Here is an 18,694-nt window from a genome sequence, read left to right on the forward strand (position 1 = left end):
TATATATATATATATATTTACTATATATATATAATAAATATCTGTACACTACTGCCACCTGGTGTTTGTTTTCTGTGACTCCCCTTGCAAACCATAACATGTACATTTCCAGGCTTTTGCAGGCCACATGAAAAAAAGTCGCAGACCAGACCAGGCCCCCGGGCCTTGACTTTAACATCTGTGCAGTGACATGAAAAGACTTGCAATTTTTTTTTTACATCCAATAATCCTCTTGAGTGAAACAATACGTCACAATTTTTAGGCGGTCAGAAAAAGTATTTTTATTCCATGTCCTATGTAGCGGACAACAGCATAGTACTAAGTGAATAATTATTTCATGCATCATCTTTTCCATTGTATTGAGGAAAGGAACATTATTATTTTTTATAAACTAACAGTAATTACTTACAATGTTTGCCTGTATTTTCTCTATTCCATTAGACATGAAAAACAATGAAATCGGTCCTGTTTTTTTTTAATTGATGTCGTTTTTAAAAAAATATAATAAGCAGGTCAAACACTAAGAAGCACAGCATGTCACATTAGAAGTACAATGTGCCAGTTTTAGCCCTCAGTTGTCTGGTCAAAGACCAGTGCTGCATCAAGTCCTGCACAGTTGGGATCATAGTTAATCTGTTTAGAAGCCACGGGACACAAGTCCTGTTCACACCACCTGATGAAGGAAAATCAATCTGATTATGTATTTATTCAGATTTTTTTGGTATTCCTTTTTCATTGAAAACCTGAGAGCTGCATAGGTGTCGGACGGCGATGCTCCCGTCCAACTTGCATGGTCAATGAGAAGAGTACCTGTAATTAAAAACAAGGTGTGCAGTTAGTGGGTGTCACTCGAATCGGCTCTTTGTGGTTATGTGATTATGGTCCACCTGTGAAGATGCGAGCCAGGCTGTAGGCCAGGTCTCTGGCTGCTAGTTCCAGGTAGCCTGGAGGTCTGGATGCTGCCTCTCTGATAAAACCCTCTAGTTTAGAGAGAGCACAGTCTACTGCTCCCACAGCTGGGCTCAGAGAGGAAACACCTGAAGCTCCTGCAAGTAGGGACTACACACACACACACGCACGCACGCACGCACACACATGCACACACACACACACGCACACACACGCACAAACACACACTTCCTGTTGGCCAATACAGAATAAGTGAACCTGCTTAATGTGTTCTTCCAACAAGCTCTTACTTTGACGTGAGTAAAATAAGCATGAAGAACCATTCCTGAGCTTCGGGTCACACAGCGCAGAACATCCAGAGACAAAACGTTTGTGGTGCCTTCCCAAATGCTCAGCACCTGAACAAAACACATGTGAAAATGTAAAATTTAAAATTTTTAAGTGCAAACGTTTCCATTTTTATTTGTATTTTATTCACTAATTATTGAGTACAAATACTGTAATTGATACAACATTAAAATACTGCGATGAGGTGGCGATTTGTCCAGGGTGTACCCAGCCTTCCGCCCGATTGTAGCTGAGATAGGCGCCAGCGCCCCCCGCGACCCCAAAAGGGAATAAGCGGTAGAAAATGGATGGATGGATGGACATTAAAATAAACCAGAAGAGTGTCCATCCTGAGATCAGTAGGTCGTGAGTTCAAACCCCGGCCCGGTCATACCAAAGACTATAAAAATGGGACCCATTACCTCCATGCTTGCATGGCACTCAACATCAACGGTTGGAATTTGGGGTTAAATCACGAAAATGATTCCCGGGCGCGGCCACCGCTGCTGATCACTTCTCCCCTCACCTCCCAGGAGGTGAGGGTGATGGGTCAAATGCAGGGGATAATTTCACCACACCTAGTGTGTGTTTAACAATCATTGGTATTTTAGCTTTTAAGAATAATCGGGTAATATCTGCCCCAAATTAACAAAAATAAATGAGCTGTTCAACTCAGAAGACTATTATCGCCGTACTTCTATTTTATAAGTAACAAAACACATCCGCCTACTCAAAGTAATACCACATTTTTAACCTATTTTTTAACACTTTTACTTCATTCAATGCCAACTTGTGTTCTATTTTAAGTGAATATTTATGTGTATTCTATTAATTTAACTTTTATTGGTTTTCGTAGAGTGTCTTTGATTTTTTATGAACGTGTTTCTAAAAAAAATGCTATTATTATTATTATATAGTTTCTTCATAATGACTATTACAGAAAGAGATGTACATTGTTTTGTTCCACTGTCACCATTGACACTGTACTAAATACAATACAAATACCCCAGTTCCTTATTGATTTTAATTACTGTTTTGAATAGTTATAATATATAATTTTAATATATAGTAAAATATTTTATAAAGCGTTAAATATTGTACTCTACCAATTAATTAACTAGCATTATGTTTAACTGGGTTTATTTCTGTTAATGACTAGTATACCTCTCTTCTGTAGTGGGAAGTGTGGATTTATTACTGTTTGACAGGCACTACCCAACCCTTCAATGCAATATGTCGGATATGGAATCAACAATCAGTGAATTATAAAATGTATTTTTTTAGGAATACAATGCATATGTTTGTTTACAGCTTTTTAGTATACAGTATCAGCCTCAATCAGTCTGTGATGATGGTTAGATATTGTTCCAAATATTTCCGATTTAACTTAGTTAACAGTTACAACAGTGATGTCATTAAAAAAACATGAACTATTTCATTTAAAATTTAAAAAAAAACCTCCAACATTTAACATGTTTTAAAATCCATTTCATAAACTATTTGATTTGATTTTGGAAGTTTTCAGATTCACGAGTTATAAATTAAGGATTCAAGGAGCTTTGTTTTTCATACCCGTACATATTTGCACACGTGTGCTTCAAAATCCAATTGTATGAATGTGAAAAGAAAAGAAAATGTTGTAAAGAAAATAAAGAAAGGAATAGAATTATCAAAACAAAAAAATCAAAGTTGAACATTGCAAGCATAAAGATGCAGTATGTGAAAAAAATATTACAATTTGTGAGTGAGTGAGTGATTGAGTGACTGAATTTTAGCAAGATAACTCAACATTTTATGGGTGGATTTTCAATAAACTTTCAGGAAACGTCAGAAATGGGATGAGGAACAAATGATTAGATTTTGGGGGTGATTCAGATCTTTTAAAAATATTATTTACAATTGAAAGATGGGGCCTGGTAGACATCGAAACTCTATGGATGCTTTCCTAGTTTATTGCTACAAAATAGTTTTTTATTGTGTTTTTCCCCTTTCTTTGTGGCCCTCATACTTCATCACATTGAGCTACATTTAACATTAAGGAGCAATAAAAACACAACATGGAAAATCCCATTTAACACACTTACACTGTATCTACACTGGGTTTTATTAGGCCACGTTGCAATTTGTCATGCATAAATAAAGTCTTATTACATTGTCACCCCTTTGGAAATTCTGTCTCTTAGGATCCTGGATTGTATTTGTTCACTTGATGATTTTTTTAGAAGGGTCATAAAATGTTTTTTTTTTTTTTTTGGGTGGAGTGGCCTTACCTGTGCATCACGAAGTAATCCAGGCAACCCTGTGTCCTCGATGTAGCCTTGACCGCCAAAACTCTCCAAGCCTTCCGACACCACAGCCACTGCCTGAAATATTTCATTATTTTTATTATAATTCTTTCACAAATTATGATCCCAAATTTACAGTGGGTCAAACTCAATATTTATTGAAAAATGTACTGCACAAGTGCATGTTTTCCTTCCTCTCTAGATACAGTTAAACCCGCTCTCTTCTGTGCATGGTGCAGGAGGTGTACACGCACGCACGCACGCACGCACGCACACACACACACACACACACACACACACACGTCAGCGTGTTCACTGACTCTTCCGTACCAGTCACTTGACCATTTGGTTATGGTTTAAGTTTATTTCAAGCATATCATACAGATAGGCATAAAATGTACTCTAGTTTGATCAAATTTTAATGGATTTATTTTTGGAGCAAAACGCTAGTGAAAGGATAAAATCTGTACTCGCACACGTGCTACATTTGTTTTTTCCAATACTCGCACAACCTATTTTCAGTCACAAATGCGACAAATGCTTGCACTGTACAGTGCTGTAAATGGAGCATTGTTGGCAGTTTTTAGATGTTTATTTAGAGGGATTCCTTGGCATAATCGCGTACTCACATTAGCTGCATTGTTAGCCAACTCGTACTGGCCATATTTTACGACTAAGAATGCATAAAAAAGGGGAACACATGTTTTCTTGTCTTACATAGGAATTGTGAATGATAGGCAAAATTCCCCAAAAAGTGCAGTTCTCTGAAAGTGTCTGATGTTGGGGTCAGGCAAGTGTTCTATTCCCGAGCATGATTCAATCATATAACCTTACTTATACGCAGGTACTCGTATTCTCAGTTGTAGTTAAGAGAAAATATTAAAGAGAGGAATTTTTCTTGAAACAGACCTTCAGGCCCCTTTAATTTTGTACATAACATACTGTACATGATAATCTAAATTCAAACACTAAATCTGGGACAAAAAATGTTCATATTATAAAAACATGAGAAAAGCAAATGCTTACCTGTTATCTGGGCACACAAAGTCACAAACTTTGACCATGCACTTTTGGACAAACTCTCCCTCCTTAAAATGCAGGACTGATAAACTATATACTGCACAATAAAACTAGCCTTTACAGCAGCCTCACTTGTTCATTCTGCTCTTGAAGACACAGTCTTCCGTGAAACTAGACTTCTGTTATTATTACACACCAGCTGTTTGATTGTAACGTGAATCTTATTATTTTTTTGCATTACCAAATACAGAGGTGTTGAAATTGCTAATCTAAATGAGCAATTCTGTCCGGATGCGATATTGATATAGGTAATCGGCTTGCATCTGAAATCTCCGATATAAGCAGTTTTGCAGCGTGTTCACTTGTGCAAAGATTGACAGCCAGTTAACAGCTAAGTTTAAGTTATTTACAAAAGGTAAACATGGTAGGCTTTAGGTTACTAGAAGCGCGCAGCTACTGCACACTACAGATAAGCAAACATGCTTGACATACATAATAAGTGTCCTTAAATAAACAGTATTACTGTCTAAAACACAGCATTTGTCAATATAAACAAGTATCAAATAATTATAGTTGCATACAACTTACAAATACAAAGTCCCCAAGGCAGAATCTTATTAGAAATAATCCAGTAACAAACGTATCCGCATCATGCCCTTAATTTAATGGATTATTATTAGTGTTGCCAAAACGCAAATTAACACAATTTCAAAAGCATACACCTGCCATAAAGTTAGTGTTGTCAAACATTGTTCTCTGGGTAATGTCACTTGATAAAACTTTTTCTCACATTTCCACACCAAAAATAAATATAAGTATGTTCTATGATTCCTGCTGATTTCTTATTGGATTAATATCGTATCGGCCAATACCCAAGTCTTCAATATCAATATCGTATCTGAAATGGAAAAGTCGAGTCAAGACACCTCTACTAATGTATAAGAAATCTAATGTAAGTCAGCATCAAGCTAGCGCAGCTTGGAAAACTGAACCCCTACTTTACGTTCAAATGTTTCCGATTAGGCATATTTGCTTCGTTGGCAATGAAAATTGCCAAGATGATCTAGAAGGACATTGACTGAGTCACAGGGCCAGAGCTACATGGGGGGTTGGGGGGGTGGCGGGGGTGGCGTGCCCCTGACCCCGGGCTCCGTCAGAGAGGAGACATGGCTTGGATCATGCAAACAGTTTTATTGTAATCACCCCCAATAAAAAAAGCTGGACATATATGGGTATATAGGTTGCTCAAGTCAGGATGAGTCATGGTGTCTAAAAACTTTACAGAACTGACTTGAGTGATTTAGTAGGTGTAAAAAATGGAATAAATTATTGTGCCGTATGACTGGCTTTCATTTTGACTATCACATTTCACTTTGCAATGTGCAGATTTACAATGGGATCAACGATATTGTCTCTATGGGTATTCTGGGTAAAATCGTCCACCAAGTCATCAGTCACTTGTCAACAGAGTACAAGCTTTGTGAGCATTTTTTTTTTTACTACGAAGTCACCTTGAGTGGCAGTTAATATAAACATAAAAGTGGAGCTGCAAAGCGCAAATAAACTCTTTGTTTTTCGGCTGTGTTGAGTCTTACCTACTTCTCCGAGTGGGGTGAAAACTCAGGTCTCATGTATTAGAGGCGAGCGTGCTGACTTCTGAGCTAAAAGCCCGGTCGATCCCCTCGATAGCACAGGGGTTAAAGCAGGGGTCACCAACCTTTTTGAAACCAAGAGCTACTTCTTGAGTACTGATTAATGCGAAGGGCTACCAGTTTGATACACACTTAAATAAATTGCCAGAAATAGCCAAATTGCTCAATTTACCTTTAACTCTATGTTATTATTAATAATTATTGATATTTATCTTCGTGGAAACACTGATCATCTTAATGATTTCTCACACAATTTTGGTGTTTTAGCAAGTTGGACATTTATTCCGTATTTTGTTTATAGTCATATCAAATAAAGATGTGTCAAATAGACAAATGCAACTTAAATTGTAACACTGTATTTTACAAAATACCAAAAAAGGACTTTTTTCTTAATATCTCATTGACAAAATGATTCAACCCCCTAGTTACATGCATCTTTAGTACTTAGTAGAACACCCTTTGGCAGTAATTACATCCTTTAAACGTGATACATAACCGGACATGAGCTTCTTGCAACGATCTACAAGTATTTTAGCCCATTCCTCTTGGGCAAAGGCCTCCAGTTCATTCATATTCTTGGGCGTTCGTGCCGCAACTGCCTTCTTCAAGTCCCACCACAGGTTTTCTATAGGATTTAGGTCTGGCGACTGTGAAGGCCACTCCAGAGTCTTCCAGCCCTTCTTCTGCAACCACTCTGATGTTGATTTGAAAGTATGCTTGGGATCGTTGTCCTGTTGGAAGGTCCAACGTCTCCCAAGCCTCAGCTTCGTCACTGACTTCATGACATTTGCAGCTAATATATCCTGGTAGGAAATAGAATTCATAATGCCTTGAACGCGCTGCAGATTCCCGGTACCTGAGGCAGAGAAACAGCCCCAGAGCATGATTGAACCCCCACCATGCTTAACAGTATGCAAGGTGTTCTTCTCTTTGTAAGCTTCATGTTTTCTCCTCCAGACATAACGTTCCAGTTTTGTCTCATCACTCCATAGAACAGTTTCCCAAAACCTTTGGGGTTAGTCCAGATGATTTTTGGCATACTGGAGTCTATTTTTTTTGTGTCTGGTAGTCAGAAGTGGGGTGCGCCTGGGAGTTCTGGCATGGAGGCCTTCATCTCGTAGTGCACGCCTTCTTGTCTGGGACAAAACCTGCGTTCCCCCCTCTGCAATGTCCTGTTGTAGTTCCTCAGCTGTTACCCGGGGGGGTTTCACCACTGTACGCTTCAAATACCGGACCGCAGTTGCACACAGCATCTTCTTTCTACCGCGCCCAGGCAGTGTTTCCACTGTGCCTTTAGCTTTAAACTTGCGAATTCTGCTCCCAACTGTGTCTCTTTGGATGTGTAATTTCTTTGCTAAAAAAGGCTCCAAAAAGGCGTACGCCATGGTTTACTGAAGAAACTAGAGCTCAGAAATTATTATGTAGAAAGCTGGAACGCAAATGGCGCACAACGAAACTTGAGGTGCACCATCGAGCATGGAGTTATAGTTTAATAACTTATAAACGCATGCTTACCTTAGCTAAAACTAATTATTACTCAAATCTCATCCGCATTAATAAAAACGATCCAAAATTTTTGTTTAGTACAGTAGCATCGCTAACCCAACAAGGGACTCCTTCCAGTAGCTCCACCCATTCGGCAGATGACTTTATGAGAAAATAAGAAATAAGAAAATTTAACTTATTAGAAAAGAGATTAAAGACAATGCGTCCCAGTTACAACTGGGTTATAGTAACACAGGTACGACTGTATATACGGCGGATACTGCAAATATCCCAAATAGTTTCTCTCGTTTTGATGAAATAACATTAGAAGAATTGTTACAACGTGTAAATGGAATAAAACAAACAACATGTTTACTTGACCCACTTCCTGGGAAACTTATCAAGGAGCTTTTTGTATTATTAGGTCCATCAGTGCTAAATATTATAAACTTATCACTTTCCTCGGGCACTGTTCCCCTAGCATTTAAAAAAGTGGTTATTCATCCTCTCCTTAAAAGAACTAACCTCGATCCTGACCTCATGGTAAACTACCAACCGGTGTCTCACCTTCCCTTTATTTCGAAAATCCTCGAAAAAATTGTTGCAGAGCAGCTAAATGAACACTTAGCGTTTAACAATCTATGTGAAACCTTTCAATCCGGTTTCAGGGCAAATCACTCGACTGAGACAGCCCTCGCAAAATTGACTAATGATCTATTGCTAACGATGGACTCTGATGCGTCATCTATGTTGCTGCTCCTCGATCTTAGCGCTGCTTTCGATACCGTCGATCATAATATTTTATTAGAGCGTATCAAAACACGAATTGGTATGTCAGACTCAGCCCTGTCTTGGTTTAACTCTTATCTTACTGATAGGATGCAGTGCGTCTCCCATAACAGTGTGACCTCGGACTATGTTAAGGTAACGTGTGGAGTTCCCCAGGGTTCGGTCCTAGGCCCTGTACTCTTCAGCATCTACATGCTGCCGCTAGGTGACGTCATACGCAAATACGGTATTAACTTTCACTGCTATGCTGATGACACCCAACTCTACATGCCCCTAAAGCTGACCAACACGCCGGACTGTAGTCAGTTGGAAGCGTGTCTTAATGAAATTAAACAATGGATGTCCGCTAACTTTTTGCAACTTAACGCCAAAAAAACGGAAATGCTGATTATCGGTCCTGCTAGACACCGACCACTATTTAATAATACAACTTTAACATTTGACAACCAAATAATAAAACAAGGTGACTCGGTAAAAAAATCTGGGTATTATCTTTGACCCAACTCTCTCCTTTGAGTCACACATTAAAAGCGTTACTAAAACGGCCTTCTTTCATCTCCGTAATATCGCTAAAATTTGCTCCATTTTGTCCACTAAAGACGCCGAGATCATTATCCATGCGTTTGTTACGTCTTGTCTCGATTACTGTAAAGTATTATTTTCGGGTCTCCCCATGTCTAGCATTAAAAGATTACAGTTGGTACAAAATGCGGCTGCTAGACTTTTGACAAGAACAAGAAAGTTTGATCATATTACGCCTGTACTGGCTCACCTGCACTGGCTTCCTGTGCACTTAAGATGTGACTTTAAGGTTTTACTAATTACGTATAAAATACTACACGGTCTAGCTCCAGCCTATCTTGCCGATTGTATCGTACCATATGTCCCGGCAAGAAATCTGCGTTCAAAAGACTCCGGCCTATTAGTGATTCCTAGAGCCCAAAAAAAGTCTGCGGGCTATAGAGCGTTTTCCGTTCGGGCTCCAGTACTCTGGAATGCCCTCCCGGTAACAGTTTGAGATGCTACCTCAGTAGAAGCATTTAAGTCTCACCTTAAAACTCATCTGTATACTCTAGCCTTTAAATAGACCTCCTTTTTAGACCAGTTGATCTGCCGCTTCTTTTCTTTCTCCTATGTCCCCCCCTCCCTTGTGGAGGGGGTCCGGTCCGATAACCATGGATGAAGTACTGGCTGTCCAGAGTCGAGACCCAGGATGGACCGCTCGTCGGTACCCAGGATGAACCGCTCGCCTGTATCGATTGGGGACATCTCTACGCTGCTGATCCGCCTCTGCTTGAGATGGTCTCCTGTGGACGGGAATCTCGCTGCTGTCTTGGATCGGCTTTGAACTGAACTCTCGCGGCTGTGTTGGAGCCACTATGGATTGAACTTTCACAGTATCATGTTAGACCCGCTCGACATCCATTGCTTTCGGTCCCCTAGAGGGGGGGGGTTGCCCACATCTGAGGTCCTCTCCAAGGTTTCTCATAGTCAGCATTGTCACTGGCGTCCCACTGGATGTGAATTCTCCCTGCCCACTGGGTGTGAGTTTTCCTTGCCCTTTTGTGGGTTCTTCCGAGGATGCTGTAGTCCTAATGATTTGTGCAGTCCTTTGAGACATTTGTGATTTGGGGCTATATAAATAAACATTGATTGATTGATTGATTGCTATTTTCTTATATCCATATCCTTTCTTATGAAGAGAAAATACCTCCTCTCTTGACTTCTTTGACCACTCCCTGGACTTCACCATGTTGCAAATACACCATTGACCATCTACAACAGGGGTGTAAAACTCAAATACAGAGTGGGCCAAAATTTTAAACTGAACAAAGCCGCGGGCCACTGTTGAACAACTTAACCTTTTAGTAGAGACCCAAACAAGTTGTGCATTGAATATTGAACAAGCAAGGCTTTTATAACTTTATAGTGACATGCAAAATCGAGTTTCAAATAATAATAATAATAATAATAATAATAATCATCAAAAAAAATCAATGGCATATCAAATACAATTTAAATAAACTTTTAATGCCTCTTTTCTATTTGCAGCCTTCTCAGGTAAATATAAAAATCAACTTTTTCCACAGGCTAATAATACATTTGAAAATAAAATAACAACAAAGAATGAATCAAACATTCAAGCCTTGAAGTGGCAAGAGAAACTGCATGAATAAAACGTTAATTATTGCTCAGTTTGCTACACTGATTTGCTTTAACACTGAATATGGAACAAGCAACGCTTATATAACGGAATAGTGCAAACTTAACTTTCACAAAACAAACGAAAAAACATCAGTGGTATATTAAATAACATTTTTACCAAACAATGTAATGCCTCTTTTCTATTTGCAGCCTTCTGAGGTAAATATCCATATTAACTTTTTCCACAAGCTGATAAATTTGAAAATAAAATAATAATGAGAGGTGAGCGTTTTTTGGGGGGTGGGGGTGGGGGGGGGGGGGGAGGTTGGTGGTAGCGTTGGGTGTATATTGAAACGTCCCGGAAGAGTTAGTGCTGCAAGGGATTCTGAGTATTTCTTATGTTGTGTTACGGTGCGGATGTTCTCCCGAAAAGGGTTTGTCATTCTTGTTTGGTGTGGGTTCACAGTGTGGCGCATATTTGTAACAGTGTTAAAGTTGTTTATACAGCCACCCTCAGCGTGACCTGTATGGCTATTGATCAAGTATGCATTGCATTCAATTATGTGTGGGTATAGGCCGCATATATTATGTGACTTGGCCGGCATGCTGTTTGTATGAACGTGAAGATAGGTTGAAGAAAACACCAAAGGCAGTGCCTTTAAGGTACCCCCCCAATATTGTTGTCCAGGTGGAAATCGGGAGAAGTTCGGGAGAATGGTTGCCCCGGGAGATTTTTGGGAGGGGCACAGAACTTCGGGAGTCTCCCGAGAAAATGGTTAGGGTTGGCAAGTATGAGTATTAGCAGTAAACGTGGTGTTACAACGGCACCGCCACTGTATAATACCGGCGGGCCAGCTCTATTGTCAATTTGATATTGCCTCAAGGGCCAAATGAAATTTGGCCTGCGGGCCAGAGTTTGACACCCATGATCTACAAGAAGCTGAGCGTCACAGTCTTTTTCAATCAGTTTAATTGTTGCTCGTTATGGTTCTAATCACATCTACAGGTGTTTTCAACACCTGATTAAAAAGACCTTATTCAAATTCTGTTCTTAAGAGTTATGATCTTCAAGGGGTTGAATAATTTTGTCAATGATATATTAAGAGAAATGATACTGTTTGGTATGTTACAAAATATAATGTTGTAATTCAAGTTGCATTTGTCTATTTAATGCATCTTTATTTGATATGACTATAAACAAAATACGGAATAAATGTCCAACTTGCTAAAATACAAAAATTGTGTGGGGGATGAATCATTTTGATCACAACTGTATATATATATATATATATATATATATATATATATATATATATATATATATATATATATATATATATATATATATATATATATATATATATATATATGTATATATATATATATATATTTATATATATATATATATATATATATATATAGTTCCTCCAACTTCCCAAGACATGCACCTGGGGATAGGTTGATTAGCAACACTAAATTGGCCCTAGTGTGTGAATGTGAGCGTGAATGTTGTCTGTCTATCTGTATTGGCCCTGCGATGAGGTAGCGACTTTTCCAGGGTGTGGCCCGCCTTCCGCCCGAATGCAGCTGAGATAGGATCCAGCACCCATATATATATATATATATATATATATATATATATATATATATATATATATATAAATAGCTTTATTTTTATATAATATAATTGCATACTTTTATACTTTACTTACACTTTGTTTTTTCAACCTATACCCTTTGCTGCTGTAATGTTGTGCATTTCCCAGTTGTGCCATGAATAAAGGATCATCTTATCTTATCTTATCTTATCTCTTAACAGAAAATGAGGTGGTTACACTAGCTGGTCTTGACTGATGTGTCAACACAATAGCAAAGCATTCTGGGATTTGTAGTATTAGCGCCATATACCGGGGGGGGTTAACTCCAATGCACATTTGATATGAGTTTGACATGAGTGCCTGAAGAATGTTTGAACTCACCTGCTTCCCAGTGTAGAGTTTGACAACGGGTGTGAGCAGACGCAAAAGGTGTGCATCAAGCTGGGTGGCGACGCCGCTCTCCTCTCGGCCCAGCAGGCGACACACGTCCATCACTAGAAGGAAAGCCCCACGGGTCTCCACCTGCATCAGAGTAGGAGTTTTTTAATCCATAGAGACGTATCCCTGAGTGCCAGCTTACCTCCATCCTCGCAAGAGTCTGCATGTGCAGTGGGTGGTCTTTAAGAAGCTTTGCGAAAGCAGTGCGGCGAGTGGCATAGTCACGAGCTAACTGGACCACCCTGTGAATACAGAAACATGGCTCATCTGAGTTTTAAGCAAAGTAAAGAGGCGGCTTGGCCAAAAAGCAATGCAAAGTTGAGCTGTATCCTGCCTTCTCATTGCTGCTGCTGCAGAGATGCTGTTGTGGATCCTGGTTATAGTCAGCATGTTGGCTATAGAGGACACACCTCTTCCATCTTCTGACAGCTGGTATTGAAAAAGAGAAAATAAAGACATGAAAAAAAATCTGAATTTGACTTCATTGTAAGGTGAACTGTACTCTACGGCCTGTTTGAAAGAGTGTTGCGTTTCTACTTTAATATGTACTTTCCATCCATCCATTTTCTACCGCTCGTCCCTTTTGGGGTCGCGGGTGGTGCTGGAGCCTATCTCAGCTGCATCCGGGCCGAAGGCGCCGTACAACCTGGACAAGTCGCCACCTCATCACAGGGCCAACACAGATAGACAGATAACATTTATGCGGCAATATAATTTATTATTATTTTTATTTTCCTGAGGGAACTCTTTTGAAGGAATCAATAAAGTACTATCTACAGTATCTATATATATATATATATATATATATATATATATAAAACGTACAATAGCCAATTTTTTAAAAATATTTCAACGTGTTGGAGTGCAAAACAAGAACAATTATAATAAATAAACTTACCACAATTGGTACTTTTATAGGGACCAACCAAATTCTACCGAGTACCGATTCACCCAAAAATTTAAATGAATGCTTAGTTGTAAAGTAAACCAGATTTAACAACTGAACAGCACAGTTATTATCAATGTTTAATGTTATTTAATGTGTTTACTATTATACACATTTATTAACACATGAACACACTCAACAGTACCAAAAATTGGTACTGTTGAGCACCAATATCTATCAACCAATTTCTTGTACCAGAACTTGGTACTGTATTACAAACCCGTTTCCATATGAGTTGGGAAATTGTGTTAGATGTAAATATAAACGGAATACAATGATTTGCAAATAATTTTCAACCCATATTCAGTTGAATATGCTACAAAGTCAACATATTTGATGTTCAAACTAATAAACATTTTTTTTTTTTTTTGCAAATAATCGTTAACTTCAGAATTTGATGCCAGCAACACGTGACAAAGAAGTTGGGAAAGGTGTCAATAAATACTGATAAAGTTGAGGAATGCTCATAAAACACTTATTTGGAACAACCCACAGGTCCATCCATCCATTTCTACTGCTTATTCCCTTTTGGGGTTGCGGGGGGCGCTGGCGCTTATCTCAGCTACAATCGGGCGGAAGGCGGAGTACACCCTGGACAAGTCGCCACCTCATCGCAGGGCCAACACAGATAGACAGACAACATTCACACACACTCACATTCACACATTAGGGCCAATTTAGTGTTGCCGATCAACCTATCCCCAGGTGCATGTCTTTGGAAGTGGGAGGAAGCCGGAGTACCTGGAGGGAACATGCAAACTCCACACAGAAAGATCCCAAGCCTGGGATTGAACCCAGGACTGCAGAACTTTGTATTGTGAGGCAGACCCTCTGCCGCCGTAAAGCCCACATCCCACAGGTGTGCAGGCTAATTGGGAACAGGTGGGTGCCATGATTGGGTATAAAAGCAGCTTCCCAAAAAATGGTGTAAATCAGTGATCTCATTGGATACAGCAGGTCTACCTTTCTTGTGTACCTAATTAGTGTACTTTGTATCAGCTGACACACATTAACAATAATATAACAATGGTATTTTGTTTGCATACCTATTAGTAATACATACATTTTGGTTTCTATTAATACGTTCCAAAAGGTCAGGAAAATCATATAAAAAAAAACATTTTTTCTATTGGAAACCAATTAATCTGTTCAACACACTCAAAATAACCCTAACACAAAAACACATTTTATAGATAACACTTCTACTTTTACATGCAGAAAATATTGAAACTGCTACTTTTACTGTACCTTTACTGAAAACTCTTGTTGGTGAAAAAAGCAAGGAGGGAGAGGGAAGAGGTACCCTCGTACTGTAAGTTTTTATCTTGGATTCAATAATATTTATCATCTTCTTTATCAAAGTGCTGTCACTCTCAACTTTATCGGGCCCCCTGGTGGCCTATGTTGCAGTCATACATACAAAAAAGTAGAGACTGAGTTAGCTACGCGTTGGATTCTTTGATTGGACTCTCGATTCTGCGGAATGTTACATGGACTGTAGAACCTTGATTTACAAATCTCTCTTTTTGCAAACTTTTCAATTTACGAAACATTAGATCAGGTCCAATATGCCCTTGTGTGCAAACTACGTCTCCGTGAAGGAACCCTTCATTCATTTTGTGTCCCACCGGCAGCCATTCTGAGACGCAAGGTGCAGCCATTAGGTTAGCCTGAACCCTCCACACCACTTACTGTGCATTACATTACAGTATGAGGCACGTCTCTGTGCTTCATAGTGTGTGCCTTGTCTCTAGTTTTTCACGTTTTGGCAAGTTTTGTCCATTTTGCTAACTAAATATGAGTCCCAAAAAGACCAGCGTGGACATTCTGTGGAGTTAAAAAAAAAAAGACTATTTGTAAGTAAGTACATTAACGGTGCTCAACAGCATAGAAGAATCAGCGAAGCAGGCTTCATACCGAAGCAAGTTTTAATTGTGATGAGAACACACTTTTCTGGAAAATGATGCCGAAGCAGACATATCACAGTGAAGGAGAAGGCACTCATCTCTTTTAGCACACACAGAAGGCCACCTCCCTTCACCCCCTTGTGTTTTCCTGCTCCATGCTCCAGTCAGCTGCACATTCGCAAAAGACAACGTAGCCAGTGGGTATTACATTCTTAAATGTTTATTATTTTAGAAATATGATTGGTAAATTTAAGGATTTTTGTGATTTCGGACCGTTTGTGAGGGCACCATTGATTGATTGATCGAAACTTTTATTAGTGGATTGCACAGTTCAGTACATATTCCGTACGATTGACACCCGAATAAGTTTTTCAACTTGTTTAAGTCGGGGTCCACGTTAATCAATTCACGGTACAAATATATACTATCAGCATAATACAGTCATCACACAAGTTAATTATCATAGTCTATACATTGCATTATTTACAATCCGGGGGGTGGGATGAGGAGCTTTGGGTGATATCAATACTTCAGTCATCAACAATTGCATCAACAGAGAAATGTACATTGAAACACTGTAGGTCTTAGTTAGTAGGATATGTACAGCAAGCAGAGAACATAGTGAGTTCAGATAGCATAAGAACAAATATATAACTTAGAAATACATTTGATTATTTACAGTAGGTTATTTACAATCCGGTGAGATGGGATGTGAATGGAGGAGGGTATTAGTATCAATCAATCAATCAATCAATCAATGTTTATTTATATAGCCCCAAATCACAAATGTCTCAAAGGACTGCACAAATCATTACGACTACAACATCCTCGGAAGAACCCACAAAAGGGCAAGGAAAACTCACACCCAGTGGGCAGGGAGAATTCACATTCAGTGGGACGCCAGCGACAATGCTGACTATGAGAAACCTTGGAGAGGACCTCAGATGTGGGCAACCCCCCCCCTCTAGGGGACCGAAAGCAATGGATGTCGAGCGGGTCTAACATGATACTGTAGTAAAGGGTTGAAGTTGCCTGGAGGTGTTGTTTTAGAGCGGTTTTGAAGGAGGATAGAGATGCACTTACTTTTACACCTGTTGGGAGTGCATTCCACATTGATGTGGCATAGAAAGAGAATGAGTTATAAATAAATAAATGTTAACACCTTGGTTAGATCAGAATCTGGGTTTAACATGGTTTGTGGAGCTCCCCCTGGTGTTGTGGTTGTGGCGGTCCTTTACGTTGACAAAGTTGTTGGACATGTACTTCGGTATCAGGGAGGTGTAGCGGATTTTATAGACTAGGCTCAGTGCAAGTTGTTTGACTCTGTCCTCCACCCTGAGCCAGCCCACTTTGGGGAAGTGTGTTGGAGTGAGGTGTGATCTGGGGTGGAGGTCTAAAAGTAACCGGACTAGCTTGTTCTGGGATGTTTGGAGTCTAGATTTGAGGGTTTTGGAGGTGCTGGGGTACCAGGAGGAGCAAGCGTAATCGAAAAAGGGTTGAAGGAGAGTTCCCGCTAGAATCTTCAAGGTGCTTTTGTTGACCAGAGAGGAGATTCTGTCGAAGAATCTCGTTCTTTGGTTGACATTTTTGATTACCTTGTTTGCCATTTTATCACAGGAAAGATTAGCCTCTAGAATGGAACCTAGGTAGGTGATCTCATCTTTCCTGGACTTCTCGGTGTGTGCATGTTTTGGCAGTTCAGCTTATTGTTGCTTTGGCTTGTTAATAGATAGTTGATCCATCACCTCCTTGTTATGTTTGTTTGATATACAGTACTGCAGATAGTTTTATATGGTGTTCAAGGTGTACAAACCTTCACTAAAATATGGACTTTTCGAGGCTGGAACCCATTATTCATATTTACATTGTTTTTTATGGAGAAACAAGTTTGTGTACTTACAGTATGGACTAAGTACATCATATCAAAAGATGATTTTTAGTTTTTATTCTAATTAGGGTCCAATAAGCCCAAATAGCAAAGAGAAATAAAAAAAGCATGTAAACAAACAGCTCGGGCCTTAAGAGGTTAAGACAATTTGATAAGCACTCAAGTGGCGAAATCTGCCTCTTTAAACAACCACAATTTTGAAATAAAATAAATCAAATTCACACATAATTTTTGCCACAAAGATGGTGCTATGTAAAAGGTTAAAAAAGTCGAAGAAAATGGTGCCTCCCTGTGGTCAAGCTTGCTAAGTCCAGTGGCAAATACACTGACCTTGTGTGCCAGCATGCCGTCCAGCAGTAACTCTGCTGTTGGCATCTGTCTGGTTCCCAGCTTGTCCTTCAGCCTCTGAACTTCTATCCCTCTCAGACGGCCATCTTGGTCTCGACTCACCTCGGCGTAGAACAGAGACAAACCTCGACTACCCTAAAGGACATATATATTATCATGGATGAAATGTTTTGGCGCCAAAACAATCCTTGCACGTGAAAACCACATTTTGTGTGATTCGTTTTGCACGAGCTGAAATTCATTTTACGTTGGCGCGGCTTCTCTGTCCACGTGCGGACTCTGTTTGCGCTCGCGATGTGTCTTTTTCTTTCTCGACGCATATGAGTTTCCTCCATTTTGGCACTTACGGGTGGGCATAGAATACACGGCCGAGCAACTCCCCCTTTTTTCTGATTGGTCACTTTAAACTACTGTCTCCTGGTCTCAGCCAACCTGTTGTGTGTGCCTTCTGAAGAAGATTTTTTTTAGACAAAATGTGCCAAAGTGTGTGTATTATGTTACTTGATATACAAGTTTACACTGTACACTATTCAACCATGACATTGCCATTTATTATGATGTCATGTGACCATATAAACAAATCAACCTTGATGTCATTAAAGACGGATTATTTCGACTGACAACATTTTTCTCTTGTTATATGCTGCCAAGGTAATTACAATGTTGCATTATATAAACCTTAGAGGCCTACTGAAACCCACTACTACCCACCACGCAGTCTGATAGTTTATATATCAATGATGAAATATTAACATTGCAACACATGCCAATACGGCAATTTTTAGTTTACTAAATTACAATTTTAAATTTCCCGGGAGTTTCGTCTTGAAAACGTCGTGTAATGATGACGTGTACGCAATACGTCACTGGTTTTTAGGAAGTATGAGCGCTGCGCACACACACAGCTAAAAGTCGTCTGCTTTAACGGCATAATTACACAGTATTTTGGAGATCTGT

General features: G+C 39.4%; 1 protein-coding gene across 2 annotated transcripts in view; it reads right to left on the reverse strand.

The window, feature by feature from the left end:
- Positions 1–255: 255 nt before the first annotated feature.
- LOC133556484 (acyl-CoA dehydrogenase family member 11-like) overlaps positions 256–18,694 on the reverse strand; it is a 41,201-nt gene continuing 22,762 nt past the window's right edge. For both annotated transcript variants that reach the window (XM_061906445.1, XM_061906446.1), the window contains exons 7-15: positions 17,720–17,872; positions 12,983–13,077; positions 12,791–12,890; positions 12,592–12,732; positions 3,507–3,599; positions 1,200–1,307; positions 888–1,059; positions 744–810; positions 256–673 (exon numbers count right to left, since the gene is read on the reverse strand). In XM_061906445.1, the coding sequence (XP_061762429.1) occupies positions 565–673; positions 744–810; positions 888–1,059; positions 1,200–1,307; positions 3,507–3,599; positions 12,592–12,732; positions 12,791–12,890; positions 12,983–13,077; positions 17,720–17,872 (1,038 nt within the window). In that variant the 3' untranslated portion in view covers positions 256–564. The remainder of the gene's footprint in view (positions 674–743; positions 811–887; positions 1,060–1,199; positions 1,308–3,506; positions 3,600–12,591; positions 12,733–12,790; positions 12,891–12,982; positions 13,078–17,719; positions 17,873–18,694) is intronic.

Source organism: Nerophis ophidion, linkage group LG07 (assembly GCF_033978795.1).
Source record: "Nerophis ophidion isolate RoL-2023_Sa linkage group LG07, RoL_Noph_v1.0, whole genome shotgun sequence".
Classification (NCBI taxonomy): Eukaryota; Metazoa; Chordata; class Actinopteri; order Syngnathiformes; family Syngnathidae; genus Nerophis; species Nerophis ophidion.